The sequence below is a fragment of the Stenella coeruleoalba genome (genome assembly GCF_951394435.1).
Source record: "Stenella coeruleoalba genome assembly, chromosome: 11".
Lineage (NCBI taxonomy): Eukaryota > Metazoa > Chordata > Mammalia > Artiodactyla > Delphinidae > Stenella > Stenella coeruleoalba.
The window spans coordinates 6174063-6192797 of NC_137157.1; the positions used below are offsets into that span (position 1 = coordinate 6174063).

Consider the following 18735-nt stretch of genomic DNA (forward strand, 5'->3'; position numbering starts at 1 on the left):
CCGTGAGGAGCCAGACTCAGGGATCGGCTTGGGCTCTGGCCCCGGCCCAGCCCTGGGCAGACAGCACCCCCGGCCTGGGAGCCGAGGGTGGCGTGGAGGGTAAGAGCGGGGCCGGCCAGTCCCTCGCTAACTTCTGCTCCAGCTGCCACCTCCCAGCTGGGTGTCTGAGGCAAGCTGTCTGAGCCCCGCCTCGCGTCTGAGAAACTGGGATGGCTCACAGAGTCTCCGAGCCCAGGCCTGGAGCACTCCTGCACACAGTAGGCAGTTTGTAAGCCAAGAGGTTTGCCCCCTGCTGCCCTACCCGGATGAGACCTGGGGGTCTCGGGGCACGAAGCCCCTCGTCGCCCTCCTCAGGCACCTGTCTGTTTAGTGGGAACCAGAGGGTCGTCCTGGCCTCTCCGACTCTGTCCTGTTGACAGTGCCTGACTCTCTCGTCCTCGCCCCGGCCCTCTGTCCTCAGCTCCACCCTGCAGCTGGGAGCATCTTTTCAGAGCTAGAAGTGTTCCCACCTCTTAGGACCAAGCCTTGGCCAGCGAGGCCCAGCCTGGCACGGCTACCACCTGCCTCCACGGCGGCTCTCAGGCCTCCGCTCCCCACCTCACTGGCCACGGCCTCCCAGGAACGCTCGCCCCATCCTCTCCTCAGTGGACGTCCTCCCGTCCCTGCTGCGTCCTATCCTCTGGGCCTCCCGAGCCAGGTTGCGCTCTGAGGGCCCCAGGTGGCCCCCTTCTTGGCCGTCAGGCCTGCCAGTTTAGGTCTGTCCTGTGATTATTTGGGCCCCGTCCCCCCCGCATGGGGAAGGAACCACAGGGCTGCCCCCTCAGCACTCTCCCCGGCACCTGGCACTGCACCCAGCACATGGGAGGAGCTCCACCAGTGTCTCCAAGGGCGTGGGTGCATGTGTACACAGGGGAGAGGGAGTGTGTGTGTGTGCGCGCGTGCACATGTGTGTGTGTGTGCCCGCTCACACACGCCGGGACGAGTCACACCCCAAGACGGCCGCTTGAGACGATGAGCTCGTGGGGCAGGAAGCACGCGGTGCGGTGGCTGCCGGTCACTGGAGGGTCTCCTCCAGGGTGGCATCGCCCCACTTTACAGATGACGCTGGGCTCTCAGAGGGTGCCCAGCTGGTGAGTGACTGCGCCTGAGCGTGGGCCGCCTGGACCCTCGCGGCACACCTGTGCCGAGCACCCCTGGGCCAGGCTCTTGGCTCTCAAGACTCCATTTCCTTTTCCGCCCAGCCCTAAGAGGAGGGATCATCACCCCGTCATTCAGATGAATAATTCAAGGTCAGAGCAGCAGGGCCATTTTCCCAGGGCTAAGGCACTAGGGAGGAGATGGTGCAGCTGCGGTTTCCAGTCCGGCCTATCGGCCTCCAAAGCCTTGCTGTCTACTCCGTGTGCTCTGGTTTTCAACCTGGGGGGTTTGGCTGTTGTGTTTTTGCAGCGCACCCTTTTAAGATAAAATGTGACTGGAACTCCAAGAGTTAAAACGAATAGACTATTAAAAAACCAATTAGGCTATTAAAACCGAAAAGCTATTCGTGGCAAAGAGTCTGTAGGGTCCTGAAACACACCAGCCAGCCCAGCCTCTTCCCCCTTCCGCCATCCCTGCAGACACCCTCAGGCCCCTCCAGGGCGCCGGGCATCGCAGAGGCGAGCGGCCAGGGCCCTCCAGCCTGGCCCCAGGCTCCTCACCCTGGCCTCACGTGTCTTGCAGGACAAGAAGCTGATCAAGGCCCTCTTCGACGTGTTGGCGCATCCCCAGAACTACTTCAAGTACACAGCCCAGGAGTCCAAGGAGATGTTCCCACGGTCCTTCATCAAACTGCTGCGCTCCAAGGTGTCCCGGTTCCTGCGACCCTACAAATAACACTGGTGCAGCTGCCCTGCTTGGGGTGCCGGCTACCCGGGGAGGAGAGAGCTCCTCCCCTCCACAGTCGAAGCTAAAGGCGGCTCCGTGGGCCTCCACGCTGCCTTGGGAATCGCCGTGGCGTCTGCCCTTCAGGAATCGCTGGCCAGCCCGTGGCGGGCGAGACCACATATGCAGGCAGAGACCCCAGCCCGGCTGCACTCCTCTGATGCCGCCCCCGTGGGAAAACGTTGCTTAAGGCAGCCTTTCTTGCTCCTTCCAGGACACCAATAGCGCCCTCTCCTGAGCTGGCACCAGCGGACGCCACCCGGACCCAGGACGCTCGGCCACCACCCAGGCGGGTCCCGGGCAGAGCTGACCTTTGGAGGTTGCACGTGCCCTTTGCCTGGTGCTTCAGGGGAGAGAGGGGCATGGCTGCCATGTCTCAGGGGGGCTCTCAAAGGCAGAATCCAAGACAGGAGGCCAGGCCGTGGAAGCAGGGGTGGTGAAGGCTCGTCTGGGGGCTGTGATAAGCCAGTGTCGATGCCGGCGGGGCGTCCACACCCGCCAGCTCCTCTGGCCGTGGGCCCAGGACACGGGCGAGTGCGGCTGGGCTCTCAGGATTCTGTGATGGGACAGAAAAGAGGTGCTGGGAGAGGAAACTGTAGATTTCTGCTTTCCCGTGATAGAGCATCTAATTAAGTACTATGTGTATATGAATCTAAAGATAAAGATATATATACTTCTATTTGTGGGTACTTTAGGAGAACTCTCTTTAGCAACTGTAAATATTAATCGCCCCGTCTTCTCCCAGCTGTCGCTGGCTTCCCTGACCGATTAAACTGCTCCTCCAAGCACTTGCCACGTCTGTTTACAAAGGCCAGGAGCCTCCAAGACCGGGGGTGAGGCAGGTCGGCCCTGGACACGCGGTGGAGTACAAACGCTTGGGGGACTGGGCTCCACGCTCTGCCAGCACGTTGCCCTCCAGTGGAATGCAGTGGAAAGCGGTGTCCCTTGGGACCCCTTCCTGGGGTCACGGGGCCCCGTGGTAAACTTTAGAAGGGGCCTGTGTCTGACCCGAGGCCGTGACCGTGGAGTTCGAGCTGAGGACCCTTGCCACCGGAAGGCAAGGCTTTGCCCCTGAGCACAGGCCGTGCTGAGCACCGGGGCCCAGGGAGGAAAACGGGCCCCGGGACGGGGGCCGCCCCCGGCAGAGGCAGCCCGGCTGTCGGAGGCCCGGCTTCCGGTGCCGTCTTCTTTCTGCTGCACCCTGTGGCCTCCCTCACAGTCTCTCTGTAAAGAAGCAAAGTTTGGAGTGTGACCGGGCTGCACCGTGTCCCACTCAGCCAGGAGCCAGGGCCTGGGGTGGAGCTAGCGAGGACCTCCGACAGGCCGCGGCCTCGCCCACTGCCACGCTGCTGCTGCCACCAGCCGCGGGACACGCAGGTGCTCTGTGGCTTTAGGGTTAACAGACATTTAGAATCCCAAGAACACGGGCGAATCCTCACACGAACTCCCGTCACCCGTCCTGGTCGCCTCTAGGTGGTTTCCTCCTCGCCCCAGACCCACGCGTGCCGCTAGGGATGAGCACGCCCTTGAGAATGGCTGTGGCGCTGAGGGCGTGAGGCCTGGAGGTCCCGGGCTGGGTGGTGAACAGGTCAGGGCGGATTTTACAGTCCACAGCGGGGCTCGGCGCTCGGGAGTTCCTCACCACCGTTACCTGCGTCCTCAGCGGCGGGTCCCCAGCTTGACTAATGCTGCTGTCAGCACCTTCTCTTCCAAAATCCAACTCAAGTGGGGAGGGCGCTGCACTTGGCCGGTAGCGCAGTGTCAGCTGGGGAGCCCCGTCCAGGCCACACTGCCCCTCCCCTGGTCACAGTCCTTGAAGGCCAGTCACAGTTTCCAGAAAGAGGCCTGTCCTCCGCGTCAAGCCCCTGGTCCTCCCCAGAAATTAGATGTGTCCTCCGGAATCGGCCCCCAGCAATAGCTACCCAGGGGAGGGCACTGGGAAGGGTTTTTGGTTTTGGGGGTGGTTTTTAATGCTCTCAAAAAGGATTTTTTTGATCCAGAGGGGACCAGAAAGAGCTCTCATCTCTCTTGAACACTTCCTGCTGCTCCTTTGGGTGGTTTCCGGCAGTTGCCACCCACATACCCACTAACCTACCCACCCTTTCGGTGGCTCCACCCCGATCCACGGCTCTCGCCACCACTGTGGTCAGACCGTGCCCCGTGTCTCCCGGGCAGAGCAGGACGGGGCAGTGCAGACGTGGGCCCCGCACCGTCTCGAGTGCCAGGGAGCCCGCAATCCAAATTCACCAGCCGCCTGCTGTCACCATCCAGCCCTCCCTCCCCAGTAAAGCCACCTGCCGCGCCATCAGGGGACTCAGAGTCCAGGGGTGGGGTCTTTCCTGAACCTCGTCAGCCCTCAGCCCCACGCTGGGAACCCTGGGGGTCCCACTTACTAAACGCAGAGCTGTCGCCACACTTTGGGGCCTGGTGGTCCCAGGAGATCTACCCGGACAACAAAGCTTGTTTCTTCGTGTTTCTGTGTCGTGGACGCAGATGGTAGATTGCCTGACACAAGGTGGCTATTCCACCTGGCTCCAGGTGGAGGTGGAGAGAAAAGGGAAGGCGGGCAAGGACTGGCCCAGGTAGGGCCGTTATGCGGTGAGTCCTGAGGAAGGACAGAAGCCGAGACAGGAGAGCAGAAGGCCTGAGCTGCCAGGGGCTGAGCCAGAAGGAGCACATCCCACTCCTGGATGGGACGTTGGCCTTGAGCAGCCGCAGACCCATCCCAGCCAGGGCCTGCCTGGCACGGACCCTCAGGGGCTAGCCAGTTGATAAACGCCAAGGAAAGGAGCTAAGCAACACATTGCTGGAAGCAAAAGCCTGCCCGCTGGCCAGGACTGAAAGCAGGGGCCAAGGCCTGGCGATTCTGATGAGCTTGGTTCTGGCCCAGCAGAGCATCAGGCTGGGGCGACCGGAGCAGCTCTGCAGGGATGGCAGTGGAGACTGAGTGACCTCTGCCCCGTGGGCTGGGCACTTCCTGGCACACTCTGCTTCCATGGAAATGCGCCCAGGAAAGGGAAGGCATCTGCTCAGGTCTAGTGGCCAAGCCCTCAGCGAGGGAGTGTTGAAGTCGCCTCATCTGCTTCCCCGAACTAGGCTCCTTTTCCCCGATTGTGCCTTGCAGCTGCTGCGCGGGGCTGGCCCCCCTCCTCCCCCCGGGGCTCTCCGTTTAGGGTCAGACAGCAGGTCGCACCTGCCAGGGCTGGTGGCCTCTTTCCTCAGTCCCGCCCAGCTCTTCGCCTCTGTGGTGACAGGCTGGAGGAGGCCGTGGGGCCCGAGGTGGTGGCCTCGGGCAGCTTTCCCTCCTGCCATCCATGGGTTTGGGACACGCAGATAGAGTAGAACTGAGACCCCAGGCCAAGAAGTTTCCAGAGAGCGATGGCCCATGGAGACCCTCTTCCCCACACCTCTTACAAACCCACCTCTCCTACCTGAACCCTCGTTCTCCCAGAAGAACAGCCAAGGTCACCCCTCTTCCACGACAAGAGCCCGCCCCCCCCCCCGCCCCCGCCTGCTGGAGCTGGAGCAGGGGCCTAAGTGACATTTCAGGGGCCGAATAAGACTTCCAGCACCTCCGCCGCCCCAGCTGAAAACTAAGAGACTGAACTAAGTTGGGTCATTTAGCAAAAGTTTGCTGAGCACCTACTGTGTGCTAGGCTCCTAGAAAGGCAGAGAGACCATAGCCCAGGGGCTGACAGGATGCCCTGAAAAGCCCTCTGGTCACAGAGATAAAGGTGATGGAGGCCTAGGTGGCAGAGCCCAGCGCTCCCGTCAGGAGAAGGCCATCCCTCCCTCCCGCGCCTCCCAGGACCCCGGGTGGGGTGCAGGGCACCTGCAGGAGGGGCAGAGCAGAGCCTGGTCACCAAGCTACACTTCAAGAAAGACACCTCGTAGGAGAAGCTGCAGCCAGCCGGGCGGAGAGAGAAGCGCACAAGCCAGGACTGCGGACCCCGGAGCCCAGCCAACACGCCCAGGACGCTGGTCTCCGCCCCGACACCTCGCCCGCTGCCAGCACCCAGCACGGTCAGTGCTCCAGAAGGGGGGCTCCTTTCTCGTCACCCAGGGACCGTGGCTGCGTTTGCCTCCTCTAATGCATGCTTGGGGGGTTGTCAGCCTGGCAAACTGCGTCTTATACCAGGGACCCCTTTCCTCACCAGAGATCCACGTGGTGGCAGCTCAGCCCTTCGGACAAGGGCAACGGCGCCGAGCCGACGTCATTCAGGCCGAAGGCAGAGGGACTCGATGTCTGGGACACTGCCCGTCGCACAGGTGGAGACCGAGCACGTAGCTGCTGCTCTCCAGGGCTGCCCCTGCCCCTCACCGCCCACACGTCACCTGCAGCAGTGAGTCCTGAGCACTCACTATGCGCCAGCCGCAGGGCCGGCCCGCCTGGCTCCATGCAGACCAGCAGGGGCCCAGGCGACATGGGCGTGGCCGCACGCCCCCTCCTAGCAGCCTGCACGGATGGCCCCCCAGAGCAGGCCCCTTTGTTTCCCTGAGGCTTCCCAGCCCCTGGATGGAGTCTCTGAAATTGTCTGTTCCCCAAGTCTCAACAGGAAGCAATGAAGGGCCAGAGTCGCCTCCGTCCCCCCCGCCCGCCCCCCGCCAAACCCCCCGGGGCTCAGCCCCATAACATGTGCACGTGCTCAGTGCTCTTCAGGCTGGGAGGCCCAGCGACAGGCCCCAGGCGAATCGTTAGGAACTCATGGAATTGGGAATCAAACCCAAGCCCGTCTAATCCCAAAGTAGGAAATGTCCCCCTGTGAAATGCTGATCACTGAATGTTACAGATTGGGAAACTCAGCAGAGCAGCCTGGCAGTGGAGGGCCCGGGCTGGGGGGACATGAAGGAGAGGGCAAGAGGGAGGAGGGGGTGTGGACCTAGTGACCTCCCCGCTCTGGAACAAGCGCTAAAAGCTCATTTAGAGAGAGACGGCCTTCTGCCTTCTCCCCGGGTGGACAGGTCACTTCCGTTCAAACTGAGCCTGCCCGGTACGCCGGGCCATGGCTCGGCGCTCACCCTGGGGGGCTCTGGGTGCCTTGAGCCGAGGCCGGCGCACAGCCCTGCAAGATGCCAAGTGCCCCTCCCCTACCTGCCCTTCTGCCAGCTCGTCAGCGGACAGGCGTGGGGAAAAGTAGGGGAAAAAAGGGAAAGCTGGCTGATGCCAGGTATTTTGTATTTCAGTCCAGAGGCCACGTAGATCTGCAGGGAAACTTCTTATTCCACTGAGCTCAAAACCTTAAACAGTCTGAGTGAGCAGACCCAGCCCATGTGGCTCCTGAAACAGGCTGTCTGAACACCACTGGGGGCGGTGCGGGGCTGGGTGGGGGACCGCAGCGCTGACCCTCGTCCTCGCAGCCTTCAGTTTGGGCTTCTGCGAAGGCGCTGGCGGTACTGTACAGGCGCTTTGGCGATCTCTCTGCCTGCAAGGGCGACAAATATCAATGTAACCACATTTCTATTTTAGTTGCCTCAAATATTCCAAGTTTTGTTTTCTCCATCATGTTCATACATATGCATGTAATTAAACATTTGTGAAAAATCACTTTAATAATAAACAGGAAATGAACTTAAATACTGCCCCTTCCTCTCGTTCATCAGTGGTTAGGACAGAGGCGGTAGGGGGCGCGGAGGCCGGTGGAAAAGGTAACTGGAATCAGACCGTTTTTTCAGAAATTCCCTGGCTGTATTGAAGACTGAAAGTAAAGGAGCTACAGAAAGCTTCCGGCACACAAAGCAGCAGTTGGAGACGTGCGTGTGGAGGACACCCAAAGTTAGGAAACGGGCTCCTAAATGAGCCCCCAGAAAGTGAAACTTGCGCGTTTCAAATCCCATTTCTCCTCATGACCGTCATCATGAAAGGAGAGATGTTCCTTTACACAGGGGTCACGGTCAGTGAGCACCAGGGCATCTGGGACCCCTTGAAATTAGATGCACAATCAGTGTTCTGTGTGTGTGTGCGTGCGCGTGCCTGTGAGCACACATGCATGCGTTTCTCTGGGAATGTGGCCCATGGCTTTCATCAGATTCTCAAAGAAATCTAGAACCACAAAAAGGCTAATAGCCACTGTTCTCAGTAATGTGGAGACCCTCTGGTACCATGCACTCGACAGGAGAAAGAACAATTTTATAAATGATATTAATATCCCAAATTACACAATAAACACCAGATTTTTTTCTTGGTTTAATGAAGTGATTTAAAAGCCTAAGGAAACTTCTGGGAATGTACCCAAAAGAACTGAAAGCAGTCTCGAAGAGATATTTGTACACCCGTGTTCATAGGGGCATTATTCCCGATAGTCAAAAAGTAGAAACGGGGCTTCCCTGGTGGCGCAGTGGTTGAGAGTCCGCCTGCCGATGCAGGGGACACGGGTTCGTGCCCGGGTCCGGGAAGATCCCACATGCCGCGGAGCGGCTGGGCCCGTGAGCCCTGGCCGCTGAGCCTGCGCGTCCGGAACCTGTGCTCCGCAACGGGAGAGGCCACAACAGCGAGAGGCCCGCGTACCGCAAAAAAAGAAAAAAAGTAGAAACGACCCAAGTGTCCATCGATGGATGAAGAGATAAATAAAACAGCGTCTATCCATACGATGGAATCTGATTCAGCCTGAAAAGGAGTGAAGTTCTGACACGTGCTACAACATGGACGCACTTTAAAGACGTTACGCTGAGGGAAATACGCCAGTCACAAAAGGACGAACACCGTATGATTCCACTTCTATGAGTCCCTGGAGGAGTCAAATCCACAGAGGCAGAAAGTAGAATGGGGGTCGCCAGGGGCTGGGGAGGAGGAGAAACAGGGAGTTGGCGTCTAATGGGTACAGCGTTTCAGTCTGGGAAGATGAAATGGCTGGAGGTGATGGCTACGCGAGAATGTGAATGTAGTTAATGCCACTTAACTATATATATTTTTTTTTTTTTTTTTTTTTGCGGTTCGCGGGCCTCTCACTGTTGTGGCCTCTCCCGCTGCGGAGCACAGGCTCCGGACGCGCAGGCTCAGCGGCCATGGCTCACGGGCCCAGGCACGTGGGATCCTCCCGGACCGGGGCACAAACCCGTGTCCCCTGCATCGGCAGGCGGACTCTCAACCACTGCGCCACCAGGGAAGCCCAACTATATTTTTTTTAATTAACTTTTATTGGAGTATAATTTCTTTACAGTGTTGTGTCAGTTTCTGCTGTACAGCAAAGCGAATCAGCCACACCCACACACACATCCCCTCTTTTTTGGATTTCCTTCCCATTTAGGTCACCACAGAGCACTGAGTAGAGTTCCCAGCGCTATACAGTAGGTTCTCATTAGTTGTCTATTTTATACATAGTAGTGTATATATGTCAATCCCCATCTCCCAGTTCATCCCACCCACCTCTTCCCCTCTTGGTGTCCATATGTTTGTTCTCTACGTCTATGTCTATATTTCTGCTTTGCAAATAAGTTCATCTGTATCATTTTTCTAGATTCCACACATAAGCGATATTATATATTTGTTTTTCTCTTTCTGACTTACTTCACTCTATATGACAGTCTCCAGGTCCATCCACATCTCTGCAAATTGCACAATTTCATTCCTTTTTATGGCTGAGTAATATTCCATTGCATATATATACCACATCTTCTTTATCCATTCTTCTGTTGATGGACATTTAGGTTGCTTCCATGTCCTGGCTATTGTAAATAGTGCTGCAATGAATATTGGGGTGCATGTATCTTTTGATTAACTGTATTTTTTTAAAGGGCTTAAATAGTAAATGTTATATTATGTATCTTTTACCACAGTTTTTTTTTTTTTTAATTTTAGGGAGAAAACAATGATGACATCCTCTGAGCACACAACACACGATATTTCTACCAAAACTCCCATGAAGACACAATCAAAAGATACGGGCTCTTTGGACTGAAAAATGAGCTGAGAAGCAGGGCAGCCCACAAATGCAAGAGAAATGGGGTGGTGAGCGTGGACTTACTTATTCTCCAGATTCCAAAATCCAAGGTGAATTCCAGATTCTAAGAGAGCAGAAGGCCCACAGTCCAGCTTGTTCCGGCCTTGCTCTGTGAGCTGTGGTGACTGGGGAGGAGATTCCAGCTCTGCCTCAGTCTGGAACTGGCCTGGTCCACAGTACGCTGCTCCCAGACTCTCTCCAAACTCTAAGAGAGCATCTTGGCATATAAAGTGTAGATGCCATCTGTTGCTTTTCCTTTCCATTTTAGGATTAAGAGATTAAATACATAATATATTTGCACAAATGAAATTCACATTTTAAAGCAGTTCTGGGAGGGTCAGTATATATAATATTTTGCCAATAGATTGAAAATTTAGATACCAAAGGAAATTCCCTGGTGGTCCAGGGGTTAGGACACTGCGCTTTCACTGCTGAGGACGCAGGTTCGATCCCTGGTTGGGGAACTAAGATGCCGCATGCCACACAGTGAGGCCAAAAAAATTTTTTAATTAAAAAATGTTGAAAAAAAGAAAATTTAGATACCATGGATAAATTCCTAGAAAAACCCTAACTTAACCAAATGACACAGAAGAAATAGAAAATTAGAATCATCTTACCACTAATGACTGAATCTGTAATTCAAAACTTTCCCAAAAGTGTGTATGGAAAAGCAAATGGCTAAAAATGGCCAAGACCCTTCTGCAGAAGAAGGATAATTTGAAAGAACTAACCCAAGCCAAAATCAAGTGCTACTAAAATCTAGAGAAATGAAAATTGGATGAATTTCATATAGAGATGAGCACACGGACCAACTGACGATCACTGAGCCTGAAAGAAACCTGCACACATTTGGGATGACAGCGGTACATGACGTGTCACTGGGGAAGAGTTGACTTTTCAGTAAACAATGATGGGAAAATTGCTTATCCATATGTTAAAAAAAAAAGAAATTGGGTCCCTATCCCATACCTCACCCCAAAAAATCAATTTCAGATGCATTAAGACTTAAATACGAAAGGAAAACTTGACAACTTGTAGATCTGGAAAATATATATTTCTGAACTTAAGAGGGAAAGATTTCTTAAACAAGACATTAAAAGTACCAACAATTAAACAAAAGATAGGGACTTCCCTGGTGGCGCGGTGGTTAAGAATCCGCCTGCCAATGCAGGGGACATGGGTTCTATCCCTGGTCTGGGAAGATCCCACGTGCCGCGGAGCAACTAAGCCCGTGCGCCACAACTACTGAGCCTGCGTGCCACAACTACTGAAGCCTGTGCACCTAGAGCCCGTGCTCCGCAGCAAGAGAAGCCACCGCATTGAGAAGCCCGCGCACCGCAACAAAGAGTAGCCCCCACTCGCCACAACTAGAGACAGCCCGCGCACAGCAACGAAAACCCAACACAGCCAAAAAAAATTAATAAAGTAAATAAATGTATTAAAAATAATAATAATAAAGAAGATGAACAAGTTTTACTACATTACAATTTGAAAGTTCTGGGACTTCCCTGGTGGTCCAGTAGGTAAGACTCAGTGCTCCCAATGCAGGGGGCCCGGGTTCAATCCCTGGTCAGGGAACTAGATCCCACATTCATGCCACAACTAAGAAACCCATATGCTGCAACTAAAAAGATTCTGCATGCCGCCATGAAGATCCCACATCCCGCAACTAAGACTGGGAGCAGCCTAAATAAATAAATATTAAAAAATGTTTTTTGAAAGTTCTCTCCTTTTTTTAAAATGTTTATTTATTTATTTTTGGCTGTGTCGGGCCTTAGCTGCAGCACACGAGGTCTTTCGTTGCAGTGTGCAGGCTTCTCCCTAGTTGCAGCATGCAGGCTCAGTAGTTGCGGCACACAGGCTTAGTTGCCCCAAGGTGTGGGAGATCTTAGTTCCCCAACCAGGGATCGAACCAGCGACCCCACATTGTAAGGCGGATTCTTAACCACTGGACTTCCAGGAAAGTCCTGAAAGTTCTTTTCTTGAAAAGATACCATACAGAAGAGGCCAGACAGGAGAAGGCATTTGCAACATGTTTAGCTTACAAAGGATTAGTATCCAGATTATGTAAAGAAACCGTACAAGCAATAAGAAGAAAAGGCCAGCACCTCAACTTTAAAAAAGAGAGAGAGCGAAAGAAGAAACGGGAGGGCCAATTAGCAGTTGAAAAGATGCTCAACCTCATTAATAAAAATAGAAATACAGGGCTTCCCTGGTGGCGCAGTGGTTGAGAGTCTGCCTGCCGATGCAGGGGACACGGGTTCATGCCCCGGTCCGGGAAGATCCCACATGCCGCGGAGCGGCTGGGCCCGTGAGCCATGGCCGCTGAGCCTGCACGTCCTCAGCCTGTGCTCCGCAGCGGGAGAGTCCACAACAGTGAGAGACCCGCGTACCGCAAAAAAAAAAAAAAAGAAGAAGAAATATAAATGAAGACAACAAGGTCATACCACTGCGACACGAGGCTGGCAAAAATTCAGTCTGATAAGAGTAGTAAGAGTCAGAGAGGATATGGATCAACTCTGCTAGGTATAAATGGAGGAGCTCTCACACATGTGTTCCAGGAAACATACAAGAATATTCATATCCTCGTGTTTACAAAAGCAAAAAGCTGCAGGTAACCCAAACGTCAATCAGTGGAAGATTGCAGTAGTCACACAATTAAATATTATATAACAGTGAAATTAATTATTACTTCATGCAACAATAGGGATATATGTTTAAAACATAATGTTCAGGTACAAGACCAGGATGTCTGCTCCCAGCATTGCAGTGGAGGTTCTAGCCGGGACAGTTAGGCAAGAAAAAGAAATCAAAGGCACCCAGGTTGGAAAGGAAGTAAAACTATCTCTATTTGCAGATGGCCTGAGGTTGTATATAGAAAATCCTAAGGAATCCACAAAAAAGCTATTAGAACTAATAAATAAAATCAGCAAGATTACAGAGTATAAGATGAATATGCAAAAATCAGTTTTATTTCTACACATCAACAATGAATAATCTGAAAATGAAATTAAGAAAAATTCCATTTACGATAGTATTAAAAAGAATAAAATAATTAGCAATAAATTTAACCAAAGAAGTGCAAAACTGGGGAGTCCCCTGGTGGTCTAGTGGTTAGGATTCAGCACTTTCCCTGTTGTGGCCTGGGTTCCATCCCTGGTTGGGGAACTGAGATCCTGCAAGCCGCTCGACGCAGGCAAAAAAAAAAAAGTACAAAACTTGTACAAAAACAGGCCGGTGTTTCCTCAGATAGTTAAACTGAAAACACATATTCACACAAAGATTTATACATGAATGTTCATAGCAGCATTATTCATAATAGCCAAAAATTAGAAACAGCCCAAATGCCCATCAGTTTATCAATGGACAAACCAAATGCGGTACACCCCTACAATGGAATACTATTCAGCCATATAAATGAAGTACATGCTAAAATACGAATGAACCTTGAAAACATTATGCTGAGTGAAAGAAGCCAGTCACAAAAGCCACGTGTTGTATGGCTCCATTTTTGTGAATGTCCAAAATAGACAAATCCAGAGACAGAAAGTAGATTCGTGGTTTCCAAGGGCTGAGGGGGAGGGGGATGGAGGATGGGGGATGGGAGATGAGGAGTGACTGCTGATGCCCATGTGTGATGGAAATGTTCTGGAATCAGACCACGGTGATGTCTGCACACTATGCAAGCTTGTGAATACACTAAAACCCACTGAATTGTATACTTTAAAAGTGTGGACTGTCAAGGTTGGTGCGATTCAATAAGAAATACGTATTTGGTCTTTGAGCTCCATTTGGAGTCTCCAGAGTGCTGTATCTCTCGTATGCTAATGAGATGTCTGGGGGCTCGGGGCCCCTAGATGGCTTCAGGAGAGGGGCTGGTCACCAGAAAGACCACAGTGTAATTAGAGGGTTGGAACTTTCAGCTCCACCACCTGACTTATGGCCAACGATTTATTCAATCACGCCTACGTCATGAAACCTCCATAAAAACCCCCAAACAATGAGATTCAGAGAGCTTCCTAGTTGGTGAACGTGAGGAGGTGCCGGGAGGGTGGTACACGCAGGAGGGCTCGGAAGCTCCTCTCCTACACCTGGCCCTATGCATCTTGTCCATCTGCCTGTTCCTGAGTTATATCCTTTATAACAAACCAGTAACAGTAAGCAAAGCTCTTTCCTGAATTCTGTGAACCATCCTAGCAAATTATCGAACCCAAGAAGGGGGTCATGGGATCCCCCCTGTATTTATAGCAGGTTGGTTAGAAGCACAGGTGACAACCTGGGACACGTGACTTGCATCTGTAGCAGGGGAGTCTTGTGGGACTGAGCCCTTAACCTGTCTAACTCCAGGAAGATAGTGTCAGAACTGAATTGAATTATAAATTATAAAGAGTTGGAGAAATGTTTGGTGTGGCGGAAAAAGCACACACATTTGGTGTCAGAAATGTTGTGAGTGGGAATTCCCTGGCGGTCCGGTGGTTAGGACTCCACCCTTTCACTGCCGAGGACACAGGTTTGATCCCTGGTCAGGGAACTAAGATCCCTCAAGCTGCACAGCATGTCCAAAAATAAATAAATAAATGCAAATTTAAAATGTTGTGAGTGAAAACTGTCTGAACAAAATAAAACACCATAACACTGAATGGAAAAGAATATCCCATGGACTTCCCTGGTGGCACAGTGGTTAAGAATCCGCCTGCCAATGCAGGGGACACGGGTTCGATCCCTGGTCTGGGAAGATCCCACATGCTGCAGAGCAACTAAGCCCGTGCACCACAACTACTGAGCCTGCGCTCTAGAGCCCGCGAGTCACAACTACCGAAGCCCGCGCGCCTAGAGCCCGTGCTCCACGACAAGAGAAGCCACCGCGATGAGAAGCCCGCGCACCGCAACAAAGAGTAACCCCCGCTCGACACAACTAGAGAAAGCCCGCGCGCAGCAATGAAGACGCAACACAGCCAAAAATACATAAAGCTATTAAATCTGGTCAAAAGTATGGACCATTTAAAAAAAAAAAAGAATATCGCATAAATCATAACTCCATATCTTTAATCTCAAAAACCAACAAAACTAAGCAGTGTACTGTTTAATTAAACACACAATCATATGTAATAGAAGAACTTTTAAAGCATGGAAATAATAAACCTCTAATCCAGTACAATGACTCCCCTTGCCAGGGGATAGAAGGTAAATTAGTGGAGGAAAGCAGAGCAGGGTTGTTGGTTAATAACCTACGTAGGGTTTCAACTATAATCTTGTACGCATTAACTATTTAAAAGGATAACAAAGGGAGAGGCATGGTTTTAACACATTTTCTTAGGAAGATGCCATTGGGAGACAAGCCTACGGTCTCTTGGTCAGCGGTCAGCGCAACCAGCCAACTCGTTCCCCTAGCGTGGAAGCAGATCACTGCCTCTTTGGTTGAGAACAGGCTCCATGGTGCAAGAAAAACACATTTTCTACAAGCACCCTCAGCACAGCTCCTAGCAGGAGAAGCTTTCAGGACCAAAGGCCACCTTGTGCCTTGGTCATTCTTTCTCCCCCAAACGCTCTCTTTTCCTCTCTTCTTATCCCTGGGTGGGGGGGTGGGGGGAGTGGTGAGTGAAGCAGAGACGTGACTTTATGTTGCTTAGATTGCATATTCATATGATATTTGTCTTTCTCTGTCTGACTTACTTCAGTATGAGAATCTCTAGGTCCATCCATGTTGCTGCAAATGGCATTATTTTGTTCTTTTTTATGGCCGAGTAATATTCCATTGTATATATGTACCACATCTTCTTTATGCATTCATCTGTTGATGGACATTTAGGTTGCTTCCATGTCTTGGCTATTGTAAACAGTGCTGCAGTGAACATTGGGGTGCATGTACCTTTTTGTATTATAGTTTTCTCTAGATATATGCCCAGGATCGCTTATATGCGGAATCTAAAAAAATGAAACAAATGAACTTATTTACAAAACAGGAATAGAGTCACAGATGTAGAAAATATACTTACGGTTACCAGGGGGGAAAGTCAGGGGGAGGAATAAATTGGGAGATTGGGATTGACATATACACACTACTCTATATAAAATAAGTAACTAATAAGGACCTATTGTATAGCACAGGGAACTCTACTCAATATTCTGTAATGACCTATATAGGGAAAGAATCTAAAAAAGAGTGGATATATGTATATGTATAACTGATTCACTTTGCTGCACACCTGAAACTAACACAACATTGTAAATCAACTATACTCCAATAAAAAAAATTTTGTTGTTGTTTCAGGAACTTCCCTGGTGGTCCAGCGGTTAAGACTCCCAATGCAGGGGGCCTGGGTTCAATCCCTGGTCAGGAAACTAGATCCTGTACGCCACAACTAAAGATCCCTCATGCTGCAACTAAAATCCCGCAAGTGGCAACAAAGATCCCTCATGCCACAAGACCCAGCACAGCCAAATAAATAAATAAATAAATTTTAAAACTGCATATTCAGAGGCCCCCTGTGGAGGTAACATTTCAGCTGAGACCTGCAGAATGAGTTGGAATTAACAAGGTTGGAAGAGGGCAAGGGCTCCCAGGCCGAAGGAACAGCACGTGAAAACCCTGGAGACAATGGTGAGGCATTGCAGTCCTAAAGCTGAATAAGGCCAGCAAGGTGGGGCTCAAAACTGAGGAGAAGAGTGTGTGCTGAAAGGAGGCGAAAGAGGTCAGCAGAGCTGGACCATGCAGGACTTTTGAGGTCACATGAAGGGCTGAGTTTTTATTCCCGGGCACTGGGTAATCACAAAAGATTTCAAGTAGGGATCTGATTCGATTGGGTTTGCATCTGGGGAGGAGAATGAGAAACAGGCCTGCCCTGTCAAAGGGATGGGTCAGAGACATTCACAGGACCTGACCAGTGTGAGAGAAAATCTGTGAGACTCAGGCTCCCTTTCCCAGTGGGACTGGATCCCTGGCAGGATGTAGCCTGGAGCTATCGCAGCTACTTCATCACACAAGAGGGTAGCCTATCAGAGAGGGAAGCCAATGCATAGAAGAGCAGAGCTGAGACAAGGACAGAAAACGTAGATCCTGGTGATGTTTGTGCTCCTTGATCAAGTTGAACCTGAAGTCCACTGAACTCCTTTGCTATGTGTTATGTGATAGTTCTGGCTGCCATAACAAAATACCACAGACGGGGCAGCTTAAACAACAGAAATGTATCTTCTGGAGACTAGGAAGTCCAAGATCAAGGTGCAGGTTAGGGTTCTCTTCCTGGCTTGCAGATAGCCACCTTCTCACTCTGTCCTCACTAGGTGAAGAGAGAGAATGCTCTGGTATCTATTCCTCTCCTTTGAAGGACACCAGACTTATTGGTTTAGGACCCCACCCTTATGGCCTCCTTTAACTTTTATCACCTCCTCACAGGCCCTATTTACAAATTCAGTCACATTGGGGGTTAGGGCATCAACATATGAATTTCGGAAGAACACAATCATCCAGTCCATAACTCTGTGGAAGCCAATAAATACCCTTTTTCCTTAAGCCAGTTTGAGTTGGATTTACTGTCCCATGGAGTGGGTAAACTACAGACTGATACAGAGGGCGAGGAAGATGCAGACGCTATGACAACAGATAGGTTTTCAGCCAGTGCAACATATATTTGCTCATAACAAAATAATTATTGTAAGTGTGATATATATCTGTATAGGCACAGACTATAAGGCAAGATAAACGATATAACATAGTTGCTATTAGTGATCAGGCCTGTGAAGTACACAGTCATTCTTACCTAGTTATAATATAATATTATGTACTAACTATTCACCGTGAGGTCCTGCTGCCCCTGCCTACCTACCACCTGAGTTGTGCCTGTTCTGTGGCCTCCAAGATGCATGAAGCCTCCGGGAAATTACGGAGTTTGTGTGCATGAGTCCCATGTAGGAGTCAGAGGCTGAGTGGTCCTGCTGCAGATTGAATAGAGAAGTCTGGACACTTTTGCTGTTCAGAGGGTTTTGTGCCCTCTTGTACGGTATAAATCCACAGCTTTTTATTTATATTTTGTTTACTAGTATTTTTTGTCTTATTGTGCAATAAACCTTTTCAGGAGCAATAAACGTTTTTTAAAGTCCACATTTAATTTAAAATTAAATTTTATATTTCCATTTTTCAGAGTCGATTATGAAATTGAAACTTCGACAGAATGTCTGTGGACATTTACATCTCACCCCGGGCGCCAAAGAGATATTAACTGAAAACCAAACCAGATGACACAATTCTCATTCAGAAGTATCACATTGACTTCGAAAGTTAGTAATTATTTTAAGAAGGCTGTGCCCCAAAATGAATTAACATGTGAAGCTGCAGAAGTGGGTTGACATTTCATTCTGTAAATCATGACTCTTCATTTAGATCAAATGACTTTTTATACATTAGCTTCACTCGTTTTTCTAATTCCAAGTTTTCTTGTGCTCATTCCACTGTTAATGTGTTGGCTCCACTGGCTGAGGAATTATTCCACTGTGGATGCCATATTGTTATCAGAGTCATTAGATGCTGCCATTTCTTGCCTCCGATTCATGGAATCAAAATTAAGCTTTTGGAAGTTCATTCTCTCCAAAGTGCAAAACTAACATCATTGTGAATGCTACTCAGCTAATATAAGTTGAACACCAAAGACATTTTTTTCTTGCGGTGATAATACTCACATAACGTTCAACAGGCACAGCATAGGGGGACTAACATTCTTACTAAATTAAGAACCCCTCAGGAATTCCCTGGCGGTCCAGTGGTTAGGACTCTGTGCTTTCACTGCTGAGGGCCTGGGTTCAATCCCTGGTCGGGGAACTAAGATCCCGAGTGCCGAGCTGCACGGCCATTAAAAAAAAAAAAGAACCCCATGAAGCAGAAATA

General features: G+C 50.8%; 1 protein-coding gene across 2 annotated transcripts in view; it reads left to right on the top strand.

Moving 5' to 3' along the window:
- The window catches only part of SCUBE1 (signal peptide, CUB domain and EGF like domain containing 1), a 127108-nt gene extending 124407 nt beyond the window's left edge, over positions 1-2701 (top strand). For both annotated transcript variants that reach the window (XM_079938557.1, XM_079938558.1), the window contains one exon: positions 1720-2701. In XM_079938557.1, coding sequence (XP_079794683.1) covers positions 1720-1872 — 153 coding nt within the window. In that variant the 3' untranslated portion in view covers positions 1873-2701. The remainder of the gene's footprint in view (positions 1-1719) is intronic.
- Positions 2702-18735: the final 16034 nt, after the last annotated feature.